At 41.4% G+C, this 21,970-nt stretch overlaps 1 protein-coding gene across 5 annotated transcripts in view; it reads left to right on the top strand.

Annotated features, from left to right (window-relative positions):
• Positions 1-21,970, top strand: part of XYLB (xylulokinase) — a 140,771-nt gene that overhangs the window by 105,249 nt on the left and 13,552 nt on the right. For all 5 annotated transcript variants that reach the window (XM_039527262.1, XM_039527264.1, XM_039527267.1 and 2 more), the window contains 3 exons: positions 11,271-11,329; positions 18,265-18,352; positions 20,577-20,671. In XM_039527262.1, coding sequence (XP_039383196.1) covers positions 11,271-11,329; positions 18,265-18,352; positions 20,577-20,671 — 242 coding nt within the window. The remainder of the gene's footprint in view (positions 1-11,270; positions 11,330-18,264; positions 18,353-20,576; positions 20,672-21,970) is intronic.

Below are 21,970 nucleotides of genomic sequence, written 5' to 3'. Positions count from 1 at the left end.
TATTCCCTGCATTCATAGAATCACAGAGTTGGAAGGGACCTCAGGAGGTCATCTAGTCCAACCCCCTGCTCAAAGCAGGACCAATCTCCAACTAAATCATCCCAGCCAGGGCTTTGTCAAGCCTGACCTTAAAAAACTCTAAGGAAGGAGATTCCACCACCTCCCTAGGTAACCCATTCCAGTGCTTCACAACCCTCCTAGTGAAAAATGTTTTTCTTAATATTCAACCTAAACCTCCCCCACTGCAACTTGAGACCATTACTCCTTGTTCTGTTATCTGCCACCACTGAGAACAGTCTAGATCCATCCTCTTTGCAACCCCATTTCAGGTAGTTGAAAGCAGCTATCAAATCTCCCCTCATTCTTCTCTTCTGCAGACTAAACAATCCCAGGTCCCTCAGCCTCTCCTCATAAATCATGTGCTCCAGCCCCCTAATTATTTTTGTTGCCCTCTGCTGGACTGTTTCCAATTTTTCCATATCCTTCTTGTAGTGTGGGGCCCAAAACTTGACACGGTACTCCAGATGAGGCCTCACCAAAGTTGAACCGAGGGGAATGATCACGTCCGTTGATCTGCTGGCAATGCCCCTACTTATGCAGCCCAAAATGCCATTAGACTTCTTTGCAACCAGGACACACTGTTGACTCATATCCAGCTTCTCTTCCACTGTAACCCCTTGTAAGGGAGTGGACTCACCCCTGTGGTGCCTCCTGCTGGTTATCCATGGGAATTAGCTCTTCCAGCGTCCTGGAGCACCCCCTGCAGGCTGGTGATCCGCCTCACTGCTGGCCTCCGTGTCCCTCCCAGGACCCCAGTGTCCCTTTCTCTGGGTTGCTGCCCCCCTGGCAGTACCCCCACACTCTGAGTCTCTCTACCTCGCCTCAATGTAAGGATACTGCCAGTCACCATCTAGCCTCACTCCCTGGAGCAGACTGCAGTATACACCACTCACCACAGGCAAGGTTGGGTTGGACCTGCTGCTTCTCTCTATAGCTGGGCTGCCCCTCTGCAGCCCCGGAACTGGTCTTAGGCCCTCAACTAGGCCCACAGTCTGGGGCTTTCCTAGGCCAGAGCTCCCCAGCTCCTCTAGCCTTCGCCCAGCCCTGCTCCACTCCCAGTACCCTGCTGAGCTTCCTAGCAGCCAGGCCCTTCTCTCTCTACAAGCAGAGAGAGAGAGTCCTGAGCTTCTGGCTGCCCTGGCCTTCTTATAAGGCCCGGTTAGTCTGTTTGGGGCGTGGCCCCAGCTGCAGCCACTTCCCCCAGCCAGCCAGGGCTTTGCTCCCAGCCCCAGCCCTCTCCTGGGCTTTTCCAACCCCTTCAGGGCTGGAGTGGGTGCTCACCCTGCTACACCCCAGGTCCTTTTCTGCAGAACAACTGCCCTAGCCATTCGGTCCCTAGTCTGTAGCAGTGCATGGGATTCTTCCGTCTTAAGTGCAGGACTCTGCACTTGTCCTTGTTGAACCTCATCAGATTTCTTTTGGCCCAATCCTCTAATTTGTCTAGGTCCCTCTGTATCCTATCCTATCCCTACCCTCCAGCGTATCTACCACTCCTCCCAGTTTAGTGTCATCTGCAAACTTGCTGAGGGTGCAGTCCACGCCATCCTCCAGATCATTAATGAAGATATTGAACAAAACCAGCCCCAGAACTGACCCTTGGGGCACTCCACTTGATACCGGCTGCCAACTAGACATGGAACCATTGATTACTACCTGCTGAGCCCAATGATCTAGCCAGCTTTCTATCCACCTTATAGTCCATTCATCCAGCCCATACTTCTTTAACTTGCTGACAAGAATACTGTGGGAGACCGTATCAAAAGCTTTGCTATAGTCAAGGAATAACACATCCACTGCTTTCCCCTCATCCACAGAGCCAGTTATCTCATCACAGAAGGCAATTAGGTTAGCCAGGCATAACTTGCCCTTGGTGAATCCATGCTGACTGTTCCTGATCACTTTCCTCTCCTCTAAGTGCTTCAGAATTGATTCCTTGGGGATCTGTTCCATGATTTTTCCAGGGACTGAGATGAGGCTGACTGGCCTGTAGTTCCCCAGATCCTCCTCTTTCCCTTTTTTAAAGATGGGCACTACATTAGCTTTTTTCCAGTCATCCGGGCCCTCCCTCGATCACCATGAGTTTTCAAAGATAATGGCCAATGGCTCTGCAATCACATTGTCCAAAAGCAGAGAATGAATGTTTCCAGCTTAATATGTTTGCTTGCCCATTGGTGCTACCTCCATCTTTGGTGCTTCATATGGAACTTTTTTGTTTAAATAGGAAAACAAATGAATGGATTCCCTTTTTTACTTAGCCTTGCTTTCTGCAAGCAACTGTTTCTCTTTCAGTCAGTGGCAGTTTGCCTTGGTGAGCTCATCAGGGTTAGGCCCAGGAGGTTATCTTTTTTATATTCTTTCAGATTGCTTACCTCAGAAATATTGAATTAGGAAATTGAGGTTTACAGATAACTATGTAAAATAATTAAGTCCTGTAACATTCTAAGCTTCTCATACTAAAGCCTTGTATTTTGCATCTTGTCGACACATTGGACTGAATCCTGACCACCTCGATCAAATAAAAGTCTGATCACCTGGATCACACCCTTTTTTGTCTTTTCTTTAGACCTTGGTATATTGATAAGTATGCCTGTCACAACAACCAAAGACTAGAAATGGGAGTTACACAGAGGCTTTGGTTTGCAGATGTTTGTGCAAATTTGATATAGACTCAAGTAATGAAGTTTAGATTCCAAATTGGATCCCAATTTGAACTTTTCCCAAAGTTTGCAATTGTTCCTGGATTTGTTGTTCCAGTTTCACCTGTAGCGGAGAACCACAATGTTTTGCACTGGAATTAGATCTGAATCTAAATTTCCCTGATGTATGTTCTCTACCTTCACCCTCTAGATCTGGTGTTCAAGCTCAGGCCATTTCCATTGTGAATCTTTTCATTTAGTTTTATGGTTTTAGGAAACTCTGAAGCTGGGTCTGTTTTTTCCCATTTCCTTATGGAATGCCTTCTCCAGGTAGCACAAGCCCTGCAGATTAGCTGTTGTAGAACCTCATGGTTTTGTACTGTAGCCATTAGAGGACAGAAACAGGAGACCTGGGTTCTATTCATGATTCTTCCACTGACTTATTGTGTGACATTGGGCAAAGTCCTTTAACTTCTCTATGCTTCACTTTTTCCAATTTTCCTATCTTCATGCAATGCCTTGAAATCCCTGTAGGAAGATGCTATATGTATGGTGCCAGTATTAATTTTATTTCTCTTGTGAGTTTCACCGGGCTGAATATGCCTCTATATGGGAAAAATAAAATAGATTTTTTTAAAATAATGCAATGTTAAATGTTATAATGTTTTTTTAAAGAAGCAAGTCAGCAGTTTCAAAAACAATAATTGTATATTGGCATGTAGGCAACAAGACTTCTAGAATATTTTGTGTCCCTTGTGTGTATATATATAAGAATTATAATGATCTGTACATTCAACATGATTTTTCTCACTCAGATTGAAGCATGCATTTCTCATTTTGACAGAATATCTTCCTGAAGTCAGGGCTACACTCCAATGCTATTAATGAGAAATTTGTAGTTCCATGTCAATTTGATCATTGACTTCTTAACTGGAAGTACAGTGCATGATCAACTCCCATAGATTTCAATAGGACATGCACAGATTGGGGCATGACACTGTTTATGGCGAAGACATATGTCTACTAGAAACAGGTAGCACACCACCAACTTTAACCACTAATGATTCGTGGTCTGGAAAACATGCTTTACAGTGACAAAAGGAGCTCAATCTATTTAGCTTATCAAAAAGAAGGCTAAGAAGCAAATTAGTCATGGTCTAGATGTATCTATGCAGGGAGAAGATACTTGGTATTAGAATGCTAATTAATCTAGCAGAGACAAAACAATGGCAAGATCCAGTGGCTGGAAGTTGAAGTCACAACACTCAAACTGGAAAGAAGATGCAATTCTTTAACAGCAAGTGTAATTAACTACTAGCACAGATTATCAAAGTATCTGGTAAGTTCTCCATCACTTTGTGTATTTAAATTAACACTAAATCTCTTGCTAAAATGTATACTGTAGTTCATCCTCAAATTGTTGGGCTAAATGTAGAAATCACTGGATGAAATTCTGAAACTTTTGTTGTTCAGGAAGTTGGACTAGAATGCTAGAAGGTACTAATATTCCCTTCTGGCCAGCTGAGATCCATATTTTTTATCTTTAGCATTGGAATGCAGCCCTGGCTTCATCAAAATATTCTGTCAAATTTGTGCCTCAAACAGAGAAAGATCACAGAGAATGGAAAATTTCTTACTGATAATTTCCTTTCTGTTAGTGGCATCACCCACAATTCTGGACATCTGGGTTGCTCTTCTCCCTCTGCAGCTCACAGAGATGAATCTGTGTTCTGGCACTGCATAGTGGGGCCGTGCCCCCTCTGCTCCTGCTTGCTGCTAGATGAATTATTCCCATGCTGTAAAATTTGCATAACATCACTATAAACAAATATTTCAGAGATGACAAAATAACTCCAATAACTCCTCACTTAAAGTTGTCCTGGTTAACATTGTTTTGTTGTTACTTTGCTGATCAATTAGAGAACGTGCTTGTTTAAAGTTGTGCAATGCTCCCTTATTACGTTGTTTGGCAGCTGCCTGCTTTGTCCACTGCTTGCAGGAAGAGCAGCCCATTGGAGCTACCTGGTGGGGGCTTGGAACCAGGGTGGACCAGCAGCCCCACCGTCAACTTCCCCTATCAGCTCCCCGCTCCCCTAAGTTCCCTGTGCAGCAGCCGCCCAGCAGGCTATCAATTGACAGATTGTTCAGCTGTCCCTCCCCCCAATGCTGTGTGCTGCTCCTGTCCTCTGCCTTGGAGCTGCTCCCAGGAGCCTCCTGCTTGCTATGCAAGGGTGGGAAAAGGAGTGCTAATGTTAGGGTGTCCCCCTCCCCTCGCTCCTGCCCCCTGCTTCTATATCCCATCTCCACAGAGCAGGAGGGGACACGACAGGGCTCAGGACGGAGGGAGCTTACTGGCAGCAACTGCTGTCTCAACTTGCTGATCTACTTAAAAAAGCAGTGTACTTAAGATTGGGGTCAGCGTACTTAAAGGGGCAATGCATGTCTCTCTCTCTCTCACGCAGAGTGTGTGTCTCTGTCTGTCTCTCTACCATGCTGTCTCCCCTCCCTCCATTCGTGTTGCCTTGTAGAGTATGAGGCTACATTAACAACAATGTGTTAACCCTTGAGGGCTCAGCCGAGTGCTAGTTCATCATTTAGCAGTAAGGCAGTCCCTGGGAAATATCCCACCCTCTTCCACCCTCTGATTCCACCACCTCAACCAAGCTTCACAATCATCATTGCTGTGTACAGTATTAAATTGTTTGTTTAAAACGTATACAGTGTATATATGTGTGTGTATAAAATAAAATATAGTCTTTTGTCTGGCAAAAAAAAAATTCCCTGGAACCTAACCCTCCATTTACATTAATTCTTACGGGGAAATTGGATTCACTTAACATCGTTTCGCTTAAAGTAGCATTTTTCAGGAACATAACTACAACGTTAAGCGAGGAGTTACTGTATGTACATTATACCAAGAAAGATGGTCATATGGTAACAATTCCATTTAATATCAGTGTTTTGGCTCAGGAGCCATCCAGGATAGGTATAATTGTGGGAGATGCTGCTAGCAGAAAGGAAATTATCAGTAAGAAATTTCCCATTGTATAGCTCAACGTCTACCACAATTCTAGATGTGTGGGAAGTAGCAAACAGTGGACAGATATAGGAAAGGTTATAAAAAAAAATTTGGTAGGAAAGAAGTAACCCTCTTTTTGTGAGCTTGCTCAAAGGTCTGTTATTTCTGGGCCACCTCCAGCAGCACCTTCCTGCCAAAGGAGAAGATAGAAGATCCACCTTGTAGTGCTTAATGAAGAGGTTAACTGTAGACCAAGTGACCGCTTTGCAAATTTTTGAAGTAGATGCACTTGTTCATTCCTCCCATGTTTTCTCCAGAGTAGTGTGGTTACCATTTTGAAATAAAAAGAAATAACATTTTTAAATGGCTTTTGACATAGCTTTTCAATTTTCGCTTTTTAGTATTGCAGGGATGACAGAATTCTATCCATTTGTCTTTAAACCAGGGTTTAGAATCATTTTGGGCCGATCATTTGTACTAGTTTACCAGATCCAGAACTTGGCTATTCCAGTTAACGCCATCCATGCCCTATTCAGCTAGAGCTAAACTGCAGTGAAACCTGTTTTGCAGCAGTATTTTCTCTTTATTGTGAGTTAAAGCATTCACAACTGCATGGAATGTATGAAGCTGTGCTATACCACAGTCTGGCAGAAATGCTTGTGACTAAGGATCTGGCTCTGTAAGCTGCTGAGTACCTTCTGGAGGGGCACAAAGGGGCACTTGGTGCCTTGCGTGTGATCAAGCTTTAATGTACATGACAAGGGGAAGCCTTGAACTATTCACTAAAGAGCATGAGATTAATTTTGCCAACTATGTAATAATAAGAAAGACTAACATGATTTTTGGAAGTGGTGTATGTGGATTTATAAGTAGGAACAATTCTCAAAGGTTTGTTTTGTAAATCAGACAAAATAATAGGAATATAAACTCATGGTTTTTGTTTATGTTTTCTTTAAATTGCAGATTTTGGGGTTTAATGAGGATGGATTGATTTTTGCCTTTACTTGTAAATCATAAATTGCTGTTATTTGCAATCACATTTGTTGCTGGAATGAGGTGATATTGCACCTTGAATGCTTGTTTCATCATGCTAGTTTATTTAGGGGCCCAGCCATGAATGAGAAGAAAGTTCCAACTCCATAAAACTTTTTAGAATGTGTAGCTACTGCTGAGCTACTTGGTCCAAAGAAAGGAAACTGTCTTCTCCAGAGTTTCAAATGACACTGTGGGTGTGGAATTTGGGGTGCAAACTGAATCTAAGCCTAACTGAAATTTATATTCAGAAATTGAAATTGGTTTTAAACTTAAAAATGTTAGATCAGATTCTGCCCTCTGACTTCATTAAGATCTCATTAGCATAATTTAGGACAGATTTGGACACATTATTATGCCATGATTAAAATAGGAACTGATATCCAAAAACTACTGAAGTCAACAGGAATATTTCCATAGACTTCCATGGTCTTTGAATTAGGCCCACAGTACATATTTGTAATAGTTAATTCAATGATCTGCTCACTGTGATAGATATAATGAACACAGGCCTATCTTGAGACTATTGGATTTAATATTATGAATCAGAGGGGTGGCCGTGTTAGTCTGGTTCTGTAGAAGCAGCAAAGAATCCTGTGGCACCTTATAGACTAACAGACGTTTTGCAGCATGAGCTTTCGTGGGTGAATACCCACTTCTTCGGATGAATGTTATCTGAATGTTTGAACCAGATTTGAAAGCATGAGCACTTCAAAAACCATTGTATTCAAATGGGCCAGAAAATGTGAGCCTTTAGAATATTCACAGCCTTCTGTATCAATACATGTTGTATGTATTTGTATTTATATGTATCTGGCTCACTGGTGGATTTCCTGCAGTCAATAAACTGATAACAAGCCCCACTTTGGCCTGATTAGTGGGTTACATCTCAGTGAATGGAACCTCACCTGTGGATTGGCTGAACCCTGCGGGTAATTGATGACTCATTGCATTTGAGCAGGCTCAGTCTCAAAGGTAACTCAGTGATGAGTCATGATGGCCACGAGACCCTGAGCCAACACAGAAGAATTGTCTTCTGTATGGACACTGAAGTCACTTAATACAAATCTGGAGAATGCACAACAAGCAAGTTGTAGCCCAATGTTTACCTTGGCTAATTAAAATATACAGCAACATATTCCTATATTATTACAGTGATCCAAAGCTGGATGCTTGCATAACAAAAGCATATAAAAGGACAAAGGGCTGGAGTGTGCATGGGTAGAAGTAGTTGAAAGAAGCAATTTACCCAAGAAGTGATTGTAATTTTCATTTGGACTCCTACTATTTGCCCTTATCACCTTTATGTTCTACATTGTTCATCCCTGACCTTGGTATAGTGGCACCGTGTGATGCATTCCCCATGTGGCTGGAGGCAGAAGCCAGTCTCATTCTTTGAATTGGTCACTGTTGTGCGGCAAAGTGAGGTAAATGTATTTCTGTTTTTCACTTCTGTCTGTTTTGCAGGATGACTTTCAAATGCAGTGCTTTCATCTTGGATGTGATGCCTTTTTGAGAATATCATGCCCACAACAAGGTGTAGCAAAAGAGAAATTCAACTAATAGGCAAACCATAAAGAGTTCAGATTTGTTTCCAGGCACAGTGGTTTATTGGTTATTTTTCACTTGTTTCTGCATTACATTGTTTTGATAATCTTGGCAGGGATCTGTCACTCTATGTAGGTATAATTGAAACTTGTTTTCCCTGAGGAATCACTCTGCCATTTGGTTGATTTGTTTACTGACATTGACAGAGATCTTAATGGCTTTTAAAACACAATTTGTGCATCACTGAATATGCACCAAAAAGGAAAATAAGATTAATGTATTGGTAAAGTGAGGTTCTCTTTGCAATGCTTTGGCGGTGTCATAAAGTCTCTACCTGAGCAAGTCACTGTAGGTTCAGAAATTGTATGAGAACCCTATGTAATCTACATCTTCACTTTGTTGTAGTTTTTTATGGTCAGGGATTTGACTACAGATTCTCTAAAAGGTAGAATATAAATAGTTGTGTGTAGCCTCCAGAGCTGTTTGACCACCTTTTCCATTGTGTTTTGTCTTCAGCTCAAGCCAAATTGAGGCTGATATAATATAGATGTAATCAGTGAAATATCTCTTTGGGAGGGGTCTTCAGCATTATAGCATTTAACAGTACCAAACACTATAGTAGTTACTATTGATTATTACAAAACATCTACTTCCATAAATTCATGCTGCGCATTACAAACATGGGCCCTACTTCAGCAATGGTATTTAAATATTTGCCTAGCTTCAAGCATATGAATAGTTTTTTTGAAGTCAATGGGACTACCCACAACATCTGGGCAGGAAATGGTTTTCCTATCCATTGAAAATTTTTAAGGTTTCAAAAATGATCCCATTCTGCATTGGGATGAAACTAAGACCTTCTGAAATTGTATGTGAAAAGCCATAGAGCATGCCCAGAATAGCCCCATGGGCAGGGCACTCACCTGGAATTGAGTCCCTTCTCTGCCTGTTGAGGGCAAGGGACTTAAATCTGGGTCTCCCACATTCCAGGTGAGTGTCCTGACCATCAGGCTGTCTGAGGTGGGCTAGTCTCTTGTTCTCATTTTGACCAGAAATCCCATCCTAAACCTGAGAGAGCTTTCCAACGATACTTTTGTTGAAACTGACAAAAAAAGTTTTGGTTTAGAGAAATTAGCATTTTTCAATGAAAAACTATTTAATTGTGAAATTTGCAACCAGCTCGACTACTAATATGCTTAAGTACTTTGTTGAATTGGGGTTATGGACATAAAGACAGATTCTGTGCTCTGACAAGCATAAAAACAAATGACAAGACTCAGGACAGTGAGTGAATTATTAATGAAGAGAAGGAGGCATTTCTTGAAACGTTGATTCAAAGAGGAATAGGATGCTATTTTTAATATCCCAAAAGGTATGGGCTCAGTTCTTCAAGAGATTGTCCACACAGATTCTGCTCTTGGTGCACATGAGCATAAGATTGGATTATTTTCAACAGCCGTGTCTGTTGGGGGCTATGCCTGTGCTTTCAGTGTCCTCTTGCTCTGCATAGCAATGCACATAAAGAACAGGGCAGCCATAATCTTCACTCAGTTCCTTCTTCTCTCCCATGGCTGCAAGGTAGAGCCCTGTAGCTCTTAACCACATTCCACAGCAAGTGAAATGAGACTTCACATGTTGGATGTTGTGAGACCATTATCCTTTTACTTGAATAGGACCAGTCCATTCAGGTGTACACCTGGACTCTTCTCTACATTTGCTGAAAGGGGTACGGGGCAGCCTGTGTCTTCACAGAGACGAAGTGGGTCTTTGAATGTGTCATGAGTTGCTCTGGTTTGGCTAAGAAAGAGCCACCTGGACAGATTAGAATTCATTCCACCGGAGTTCAGGTGACTGGCCTCCACAGCCTGCTTGGGTAGCATCCCCACAGCCGAGATATGTAGATCAGCAATGTGAAGTTTTATCCAGACCTTTAGTACCCATTATTCTTTGGTACAAGCTTTCAGTATAGTTGCTAGTTCAGTTAGGTATCCTACAGTCACAATTGAAATGGGCCTCTGCTCACCAGCCTCCTAGCACTGGGTTACAGCTTGGTAGTCACCAAGAGTAGAAACTGTGTGGACAATCACTCGAAGAAGAAAGAACAATTATTTACCTTGCAGTAACTGTGATTCTTCCTGATGGGTTGTCCACACAGATTCTGAATCCTACCTTTCATCCCCACTGATCAGTGTCCTGCTGGTGAGGGATTCTTATTAGCAAAGGACCTGAGTCCTGCCCTTTATGCTCTCATCTATGGGAAGTGAGAGGGAACTCAGTGCAGGCATGGCCTGCACGGGAACTGCTGTGTTGCATACATGGGGCACGTGTGCACCAAAAGTGAAATATGTGTGGAGAGTCACAGTTATTGCAAGGTAAGTAACCATTCTTTCCTGTTTTGGGTGAAGGTTCAGAAAGACTATTTTATCAGAATGTGTTAGTACCTCCCTAATTATTATTCTTTGAAACACGTTCTTATCATTCAGGCAGATGGAGTTTGCCACGATTTCGCTGATTAGTGATTATGAACATCACAAAGAGATGTGTTTTGAGAATTTTGCTGATTTTGTAAGTTGTCAGTTTGCACATACATAACTGAGATCCAAACTGAGGCTGACCTCAGATCAAAACTATAGCATAATAGCATCTTTCCTTTGTTACTGTATCCCTCTTCAGTAGAGCTTACTGATTTTGATACCACAATGATATTAGAGTTACATTATTTATATTGTCTTTTTTATCCATGGATTGTAACATGCTTTATAACAGTGGCTAAGCAGCGCTATCCTCAGTTTTACTGCTGGCAAAATTGAGGCCGAGGGAGGTTATGGATTTGTCCAGAGTCACACAGTAAGCCACTGGTAAAGTCAGTGATAGAAACCATGTCATCTTATTCCCACTTGCGTGATCTAATTGCTAAATTAAATAGCATATATCTTGATGATACTTATTTTACTGACCTTTCTATTGCCTTGTAGTGCCAAGAACAAGGATTTTGGCCACTGGTGGAGCATCATATAATAAAGAAATCTTACAGGTAAGTGTAGACTGCTGAGTTTGTTAAGAAAATTACATTGCACTGGATATTAACAGCTTTGGCAGTAGAGTTTTATATTGGTGTACTGAGTCTGCCGCCTCTATAGCTGCACATAAGATTGAGAGTATTTGAGATTTTAAGAGCTATTTTTCAAATTTTGAGATATTGCGTGGAGCGTGTTAACAAAATTATAATAATTTCTCCCCATGTTTTACAGGTTAATCCAATGCTAATTTCAAATTGAGTTCTCTGAAGAGTATTTACAATTGACTAGTTTTGTGAAAGTATCTGAAATGCTGATGACCTCCAAGTCTCATAACTTAAGTCACATAATTTCAGCAACCAAACCAAAGAGTTGTTAGTAAGAGTGCATTTAAGGTGAGATTTTAAAAAATGTTCAACATTGGACCATTAATTTCAATGAGTTAGGCCAATGCTGAACACCTTTGAAAATCTCAGCCATAATGTCTATGGGCGTGCTGGAGGCTGAAGTCCTCTATTCATCCACAGGACACATACAGCATAGGCAGTATCAGTACAATCTAGTGCATACTGCCTCACCAATGCACCTCAGTCCCATTGTGAAGGGACCCCACCTCTAGGTGATGAGAAAGTAGTTTAGTCTCCCTGGCCCATTTAGTCATCAACCTCTCTCCTGAGATTGATTAGTGCTAGTTGTGGTAGTAGTATTTGTGACAAGGACAGTTGTCCAGTAGGAACTGGACTGATCTTGCTCATTTATTTCACACCTACCACAGAACAGCTTTGAGACTATAAAGGTCTTTGTGACAAAATGACTCACCAGCCAATGTGCCGCTTTGTGGCTTGGTGCGGCAGCACTAGGGTTTTCCTCGCTGTCATCTCGGTGACACACCATTGGGGACTGCTGGGTGTCTCCTTTGTTTTGTGACTCAACTCTCTGGCCAGCCCATGGTTTACTCTCACCACTTTCGAGGTAAGTGAGAGTCCTGTCTAAATATGGTCTGGCGGCCTTGTGCCAGGGCTCCAGCCTGACTAGGCCCACTAGACCTTATGGCCCTTGTCTGGGGCTTTCACCAGTCCTTTCGCTGGTGGCCTATAGGACAACCAAGTCCATCCTTCTGTCCTGGGTTTCAGCCTAGGGCCCCTGTAGCAGGCTATTAAGATCTGCTTCTTCAGAACTCCTGCTTCTTCTCTGGGCTTCTGCCTACTGCAGTCTGCCTCTAGGCCTTCTTCCCCAACCACTTTCAGGCCTCAGAGGAAAGGTAACAAAGGAAAAGCACAACACAGAAATAGTCCAAACGTGTCCCTGGCCTCCCTCTTTTCAGTGTCCTCAGAGCTATTGCACAGTGTTTTCAGGAAGCCTCTGCTAGCTTCATCCTCCCTTCCTGGGAGCCAGTGAAGAGAGGTCTGTCCACCTCCCAGGGCTGGGACCTTCTGAACTGGGCTCCTGCAAGATTAGCATGCCTCCCAGGGGTGGCGAGGCAAGGCTGCCTGAGCCTAAAGTTGTTGTATAGGCAGTTTTCCCTGATGTGGGGTTTGTACACCCCATCACAGTCTTGGTCATTATGGAATTGATCCAGATTTGAGCTCATGACTTAGAAGTGAAAGACTCCATATTTCCCGAGTCATCCAGAATCCCTTTTCTCAGTTTTGTATGACAATAGGGTTTAAAGTGGATTGGGACAAGAGAAAAAAATTGACACATGTTGCTTGTTGCTGTTATTTCTCTTTGTCTGTTATATCTGCTCTGGTTATTCTAGTCAATAACTTGACATAAGGAAGATTAAAAACTATGGGCCAGATTGATCCGTGCTCGTGTAATTCCACTAAGGCAACACCAGGGTTGAACTTGGGCCAGTACATTTAGTGGGAGTGAAACCTTAGTTTCTAAAGCTATATATACACACAAGAGCCATTTGTAGAGCCTCCTCACTGTTATATCTAGGCAAGGAGCTAGATGTTTTTCACAATACATTTGTACACAGTGAAACAAACTTAAAAAGGGGGAAATAAAGTTACAGAACTTGCAGTTTAAGTATAATAAAACTGCTATTAAAACTTGTTAGAAGTGTCTTAAAATAATATGATCAACATAGTGCCATTCCTTTAATTTAATCACTGGTTAATTAGATCCTTAAAAATTTAATCAAAACCTCAGGAAACAGTGTGTTTTCAAGTTATTGTTATCGCTTTTGGATAATTCATTCTGGGGCTATAGAAAGCTGTCACTTAATAACCTGTATTCACAATTCCTCATTTTCTACATACCAAAGGTAACACTCAGGAATATCTGTTAAGAACATAAGAATGACCATACTGGGTCAGACAAGGTGTTCATTTATCCAAGTATCCTGTCTTCTGGCGGTGGCCAATGCCAGATGCTCCAAAGAGAATGAACAGAACTGGGCAATCATCAAGTGATCCATCCCTTGTCATCCAGTCCCACCATCTGGAAGTTAGAGGCCTACGGACAGAGCATGGGATTGCATCCCTGACCATCTTGGCTAATAGCCATTGATGGACCTATCCTCCATGAATTTATCTAATTCTTTTTTGAATTTAGTTACAATTTTGGGCTTCACAACATCCCCTGGCAATGAGTTCCACGTAGGGTGACCAGACAGCAAGTGTGAAAAATCGGGATGGGGTGGGGGTAACAGGCACCTATATAAGAAAAAGCCCCAAATATTGACCCCAAATAGGGACATCTGGTCACCTTCCATGGGTTGACTGTTTGTTTGTTTAAGCGTGCTGCCTATTAATTTCATTGGGTGACCCCTGGTTCTTGTGTTATGTGAAGGAATAAATAACATTTCCTTATTCACTTTCTGCACTCCATTCATGGTTTTATAGACCTTTATCATATCCCCCCCTTTGTTGTCTCTTTTACAAACTGAACAGTCCCAGTTTTATAATCTCTCTTCATATGGAAGTTGTTCTATATGTCTAATTATTTCTGTGGCCCTTTTCTGTAACTTTTTTTGCAACAGTGTTACTCTGTTGACTCATATTTAGCTTGTGATCCATTATGACCCTTAGATCACTTTCTGCCGTACTCCTTCCTAGGCAGTCATTTCCCATTATTTATGTGTGCAACTGATTGTTCCTTCGTAAGTGGAGTGCTTTGCATTTGCCCTTATTGAGGGACCCCATTCATTATGCCCTTCTAGCATGACTGTGAACCACAGATAACTACTCTCTGAGAACAATTTTACAACCAGTTATGCACCCACCTTATAGTAGCTTCATCTAGATTGCATTTCCGTAGTTTGTTTATGAGAAGGTCATGTGAGACAGTATCAAAAGCCTTACTAAAATCAAGATTCACCACATCTGCCACTTCCGCCCATCCACACAACTTGTTACCCTGTCAAAGAAAGCTATCTGATTGGTATGACACAATTTGTTCTTGACAAATCCATGCTGACTGTTACTTATCACTTTGTTATCTTCTAGATGTTTGCAAATTGATTTCCTAATTATTTGTTCCATTATCTTTCCGGGTACAGAAGTTAAGCTGATTGGTCTGTAATTCCCTGGGTTGTCCTTATTTCCCTTTTTATAGATTGTCACTATATTTGTCCTTTTCCAGTCTGCTGGAATCTCTCCTGACTTCCATGACTTTTCAAAGATAATCGTGAATGGCTCAGATATCTCCTCAGTCCGCTCCTTGAGTATTCTAGGATGCATTTCATCAGGCGCTGGTGACTTGAAGACATCTAACTTGTCTAAGTAATTTTTAACTTGTTCTTTCCCTATTTTAGCCTCTGATCTACCTCATTTTCACCGGCATTCACTATGTTAGACGTCCAATAACCACCAATCTTCTTGGTGAAAACTGAAATAAAGAAGTCATTAAGCACCTCCTCCATTTCCACATTTTCTGTTATTGTTTTTCCCTCCTCACTAAGTAACAGGCCTACCTTGTCCTTGGTCTTCCTCTTGCTTCTAATGTATTTGTAGAATTTTTTCTTGTTACCTTTTATATCTCTATCTAGTTTGATCTGGGGCAAAAATCTGTCTGGGGATTGGTCCTGCTTTGAGCAGGGGGTTGGACTAGATGACCTCCTGAGGTCCCTTCCAACCCTTATATTCTATGATTCTATGATCTTGTTTTGTGCCTTGACCTTTCTAATTTTGTCCCTGCATACTTGTGTTATTTGTTTATATTCATCCTTTGTAATTTGACCTAGTTTCCACTTTTTGTAGGACTCTTTTTTATTTTTTTAGATCATTGGAGATCTCCGGGTTAAGCCAGGGTGGTCTCTTTCCATACTTCCTATCTTTCCTACACAGTGGGATAGTTTACTCTTCTGCCCTTAATAATGTCTCTTCGAAAAACTGCCAACTGTCTTCAGTTGTTTTTCCCCTTAGATTTGCTAGCTCTTCGCAGTCTGCTTTGGACTTAAACGATCTTGAGTAATTTAGTATCATCTGCAAAATTTGCCTTCTCGCTGTCTATCCCTTTTTTGCAGATCATTTATGAATATGTTTACCAGCAGTGGTCCCAGTATAGATCCCTGGGGGACACTGCTATTTATCTTTCTCCATTCTGAAAATGGACCATTTATTCCTACCCATTGTTTCCTGTCTTTTAACCAGTTACTGATCCATGAGAGGCCCTTTTGTCTTATCCTATGACTGCTTACTTTGCATAAGAGCCATTGGTGAGAGACCTTGTCAAAGGCTTTTTTTAAAGTCCAAGTACACTATATCCACTAGATTACTCTTGTCCACATGTTTTGACCCCCTTGAAGAATTCTAATAGATTGGTGGGGCATGATTTCCCTTTATAGATGTTGTGTTGACTCTTCCCTGACAAATCATGTTCATCTATGTGTCTAATAATTCTGGTCATTACTATAGTTTCAACCAATTTGCCTAGTACCGAAGTTAGACTTCCTAGCCTGTAGTTGCCAAGATCATCTCTGGAACCTTTTTTAAAAATCGGTGTCACATTAGCTGTCCTCCAGTCATCTGGTACAGAAGCTGATTTAAGTGATAGGTTACACACCACAGTTAGTAGTTCTGAAATTTCATATTTGAGTTCCATCAGAACTCTTGGGTGAATACCATCTGGTGACTTAGGCCTGCCTAATTATACTTTGACACTTGATTTGCCAGAGTTTATGCTTTAGAATATAGTCCTTAATGTCTACACTAGGGAGTTTTTCCTTTTACATCTTTGACTCTTGATGAATGACTGCCTGAAACGTGGTGAAATATTTGTTCTTTATTTTTTACATTGAAAAGTTCTATCTGTTACTTTTGAAGTCACTCACGAGGAAGAAATCACACATTCTAAATGATTTGTTATATATATGAATTTATGAATAAGCTTAAATTCAATCACCAAGCCATGGAATGGATGTCTTGATCAATTTTCCATTTGTCCCCTAAAATAGAGTTTCATGTGATGCTTGATATAGATGAATACTTAGAAATGCTTACTTTACAATGCTACCTGAAGGGACCACAGCACTGGCTTGGTTTAGATTAAAAGTAAAACGAGTTTATTAACAACAGAAGATAGATTACGATTAAGTGAGTTCAAGTAAGGGATAGAGTTAGATATGGGTACAAGCAAATAAAAGTGAAAAACACTTTCTAGTGGCTAAGGCTTAACACAAGCTACAGCCTTTATTCTAGGTAGTTTCCTTACCAATCTACCTTCCAGCAAGATGTCTGACCACCATTCAGGTCAGGATCTTCCACAAAGTCCAAAGTGCTTGGTTCCTTTATCTCGTTAGGTGGAAGATAATTTGGGGCTTTTTGCCCTTCTCTTTTATAGTGCAGTGAACCTTTACAATGGATTCTTCTGAAGGTTATCCTAAAGCAAAGTCCAGTCAAGCTATAAGGAAGGCTACGTAGGGTCTTGTGGGGAAGGAAGCTTCATGCTGGTTTCCTCTGCTGGTGTTTGCTAAAATGCCAATTAATCTGTTTTTTGCAATTCCTCCCTGCACCGTGATGCTGAATGATTATCTCCTCCCCTTGTTGCCTTGATAGTTTTGTTTATCTTTTATGTAAATTGCATTTCCATTGTCTCTTAATGCACTTTGGAAGTACCTTCAAGGTGGCAAAACCACATTACTTTGTCTAGAGTGGGGTAATTTCAGCCCTGCCCAGCAGACACACATTAAGAACATAATTCACAATATGTGTGTAATTTTGAATTTGTCGTCTGTGCATACACCACGCAATAATATTAATGATCAGTATGTTATTAGCTTACTATTGATGTCTTACATTATACCTATTTAAATACAGGTTATAACATTAGTGAGTTGGTGTACACTGAACTGGTCTGGCCAGCTGAAACTCACTATGGGATACCACTTAGCCCCCTGTCCTCTTGCACTGGGATATTGTTAGGGTCACACGACTCCTATACCACCCTCCCTGTGACTCCAACACAAGGGCTGTGTTGGGGAGAGAGAGGAGGAGTAGCTGGAATGCTCTGGGCCACCAGACTGCTCTAACCTTGGTCATGTCTGAGCAGAGAATTGGGGAGTTACAGTCGACTCCCTCACTTCTCCTCTCCTTCCTTCTACTTTGCTGAGCATAAACTTGGTGAAGCAGAGAATCTGGCCCTGCATTTCTTGGTTCAGGAGTGAACATATCTGCCTCTTAAAAGTCTTGGGGGATGACTCTGAGAACTTGCTGGAGATATAATGACCACATACTGAACCTTTGTAATAAAGAAATGACAACATTGTAAGAAATGTATCTTTATTTCCCGGCCCCAGTCACCTGACCTGGGTCAGGTTTGCCAAAGGTTAGTACTGTGTCACATGAAAAGAGTCAGTACACATTGACCCCAGAGGTAACTGTTACCTGCACAAACATTTGGCTATCATGTGCAGGAACCATTTGCTTGCCTCAGCAATTATAAGGAATTATTTACTGCCCTGTGTTTCACAGTCATATGTAACAAATGCTTTTATACTTCCCAGGTCCTGTCTGATGTGTTTAGCGCACCAGTGTATACTATTGACACCGCCAACTCTGCTTGTTTAGGATGTGCGTACAGAGCAATTCATGGTAAGGCTGTAAAGAAAAGTCCACTGAGCAACCTGAACATTTAATTTTCATGCACCCAATACCCATGGTTAAAGTTCCTGAAAAAAAGTGAGGGGTATATAAAGCATAGGACCAGATCCATAGCCCAGTGATGTCAAAGGGAGTATTTCCATTGACATCAGTGGATTTTGGATCGTGCCCAGTAAGAATAAAAGTGAATTTTTAGGGTTTCACTCACTCTCACTTCTTGCAGCAGAATTTAGGCTTGGGCTCCCAGTGGCAGATCATCTGCCTAGAGGGGAATGTAGGATACAGCAGCACAAACTGCAGCAACCTCCTCTCAGACAGGAGTGGGACCTGGACAGATGGCAGGTACATCTCTGAAAGTGGATGAGGTTTGCTGGGAAGGATGTGCAGCCTTGATGCGCTGATCCTCCACCAACAGATACCCAGTTGTTAATTAAAGCTCCCCTCTCCTGACTGAACCCACAAAGGAAGGGGAAAGGAGTTAGAGAAAGCCAGCCTAGTAATAAATACTGCCCAAACGGGTGACATTAAAATAAATCTTCTGTGTAAATCTTGGCATTTTTAAATGACAAACCATCTATCAGCATATACAAGCTGTGCTGTGCTCCACATTCAAGCTGTGTACGCTTCATGTTGTGAATGCATAAATCTCTTGTTCAGTCATTTCATTTACTGCAGTACATCACCAGTTGTAATGCAACAGCCAAAGTCCTAAAAGTAAAGGTGTCAATTAATTTGTGTATTGATTCAAAAACTTGTATGTTAATGACAGGTTCTCAGAGGTTTAATGATGTTGAATCCCATCGTTTCCTGGCTGTTTTACTGTTAAACAAGTTCAAAGCTGTGGGCCAAGTCCTTACTCATGCAAAATTCCCATAGGCCTCAATTAGACATTTTAGCAATGGACAGCCTGTGTCCAGGGTCATACAGGGTCATTACATTGAAACAGAAGCATGGTGAAGACAGTACAGATCATCACAAAAGCATCCAGGTTTCATTTTCAGAAGCAAATTCTGCCTTCAGCTACATGGTACGCCCACATTGACTGCACTCACAGGTCTGAAGACAAAGCAGAAACTCTGTGCAGCAGAGAACCGGAGTCAGTCATTTTAACACACAAAATATGCTTCCACCACTTTGTTTCCAAAGAAGATGCAATGGTGCCATCAACAAAGCATTTAGGAGAGTGGAAATAGCAGCACCAGACTATCAGTAGGAGTGAAGCATGCTGAGGACATTTTTACACTTTAGGGACCAAATCCCCAAATCCTTTCTCTGTTTTACTCAGAATGTGTCCTATACTTCAAAATTATCCTGAACTTTTCCATTACATGCTGGATTCTCTGCCCTTGACTACAGCTTGAGGTGCACAGCTTCCATTCAGATTTATGCAGCTATTTCATATGGCCAGAAGATGGGGATTCCCTCTGTCAGTATAGTATTTGAAAGCTTTGCTCAGGTATGCTGCTGCCCAACACCGCCTCCCTCCCCCACAAGGCATGTTGTGTGTTTTTTTCAGTGGCATTTTTTATTGATGCCGTTCAGCTGGCTCACTCCTCTGGCTGAGCAGAGGAATTGTGTAAAAATGAAGACTTGCTAATATAAATGAAATATTGATGACAAGGGCCCCTTAACAACATTATAATTTATATCTACAAATACAGTATTCCATGGTTAGTCTAGGTTGTTTGGCAGGAATAACAAAGAATACCTGAAATGCTGTAGCTTACTCTGCAAGGGAGAATGCTGTAGTAGTGGGATTCCCTGTGACTGTTCAGCTGCCTCATATATCATCATAGTTTAATGAATATTTGTAGTACACATTTTCTTGATAGAGTTTTCACATCTCATCCCTATCTTTCTAGCTGTGCTTTTTATTTTGGTTACACTTTGTCCTTGATCCTTTCCTTCTGCATATTTTCACTGCTGCTTACTGTATTATTGGTGTCCATAAATGATTACTGATATTGTTGAAACTGCATCTCTGCTGCTATCCCACCATAAGGTACAAATTGAATGACTGACCAAAAACTCAATCTCAGAGTCCCCACTTTCCAGATTAGTGCATTGGAATGTAAGACCTTTGCCATTTATCCTTCACTTTTGAATGCTGACCCAGCGAGGGCGGATCAATATAATGTATTAATTTGCCAGTGAGTCGAGGCACATCCCTCATCTTGTTTTCGAGAATTGATCAGTATTGTGATTCTCTCTGCAGGGCTTGTGGCAGAAACAAGTGTGTCCTTGGTAGAGGTAGTGAAATTAGCACCAGAGCCTAGATTAGTTGTTACACCAACTGCTGGGGCAGACCAGGTGAGTAGCTTTGGAATTTCATCATTTTCAATTTCATTTCATTTTATTTTCTGTATGTTTTAAAAATGGTGGTGGTTATTATTTTTTTGCCAATAAAATGGATGTACTTGTAACTTGGGAGGCACTAGGATTGATTTGGGGAGATCTCTGTTTCTGTAATGATACAATATCTGAGTGATCACTATATTCAGACCCATAAAAGAGTAAATTTCCCCAATCAGATACATGCAGAGAGGAAAAACTGTCACCTTTCAAGGACAGAAAGTGTTATAACTTGGGTTTAATGCCAGTGCTGGTCATTTGGGTTCTGATTGGTAATATTGACAAAATAGTCTTTACTTCCAACAAAGTGCTACCTGGAAAAATGTGAATGAAGTTATTTTCTCTGTTTGGAAAACATCAGAAAAATCCGTGCCTGCCTGATTTTTAATATTGATCAGCAATCATTTATGAAAGGCACACACATCTTTACTGATAACTTCCAGTCGGAACAGCCAAAGGGTCCTAATTAGAAATAATGCTTACTAGAACCAGTTTTCACTACACACACATTCTCTAAAGTTCTACAATTCCCTCAAAACAAGAAACTTGTGTTTTGTGGGGTCACATGGCTAAGCAACCAGTTAGGCAACAGAGCCACATAGTTCATGTAAACCAAGGAAAGAACTTGTCTTGGGACGTCTAATTTTCCATTGAAGGCAATTTGTTCCCATCTGGAGTTCCATAAAACTGGAGCTCTATTGCAGCTTTTTACATATAACTTCATATCATGTAATAAATGAACAGTATAATGCAGCAAGAATCCTGTACAATAGTAACTTAGTTGTAGCTGTCTAGGATCTAAATACCTTCTACCTCCACTAACTTCAACTATGTGCAGATTTCTTCTGCATTAATTTAGTCTGTTGGCGTGTTGCATAATAAGTTGGATTGACCATGTCACTGTGCCTCGGTGGGTCACAACTGAGAATGCCATATTCAGGACAAGCTGTTGAGAAATAGGGCAGACTCACACCAAACTGGTGGTTATTCTATCATTACATTATACCAAGCCATTAACAAAAGTAAACTTCTGTCTCACTACACTGGCTACAAAGAAGTCAGAAATGCAGTCTCCTTAGGCATTCCAGCCTTATCTCACCTCCCAGACACTGGACGCTATGAGGAGTGGTATTGAAAACCAATTTAATCACATATAAGGTCCTTCTAATCTCAAGAGATCAGCCACTTAGTGAGGTCAATATATAACTCAAATCTTACCCAATAATCATCATGCTGCTGCCAGTCCTCTAGTAACTA

This window comes from Mauremys reevesii, linkage group 2 (assembly GCF_016161935.1).
Source record: "Mauremys reevesii isolate NIE-2019 linkage group 2, ASM1616193v1, whole genome shotgun sequence".
NCBI lineage: Eukaryota > Metazoa > Chordata > Testudines > Geoemydidae > Mauremys > Mauremys reevesii.
The sequence above is the reverse complement of the archived record's forward strand: the minus strand, read 5'-3'. Positions and strand labels throughout refer to the sequence as shown.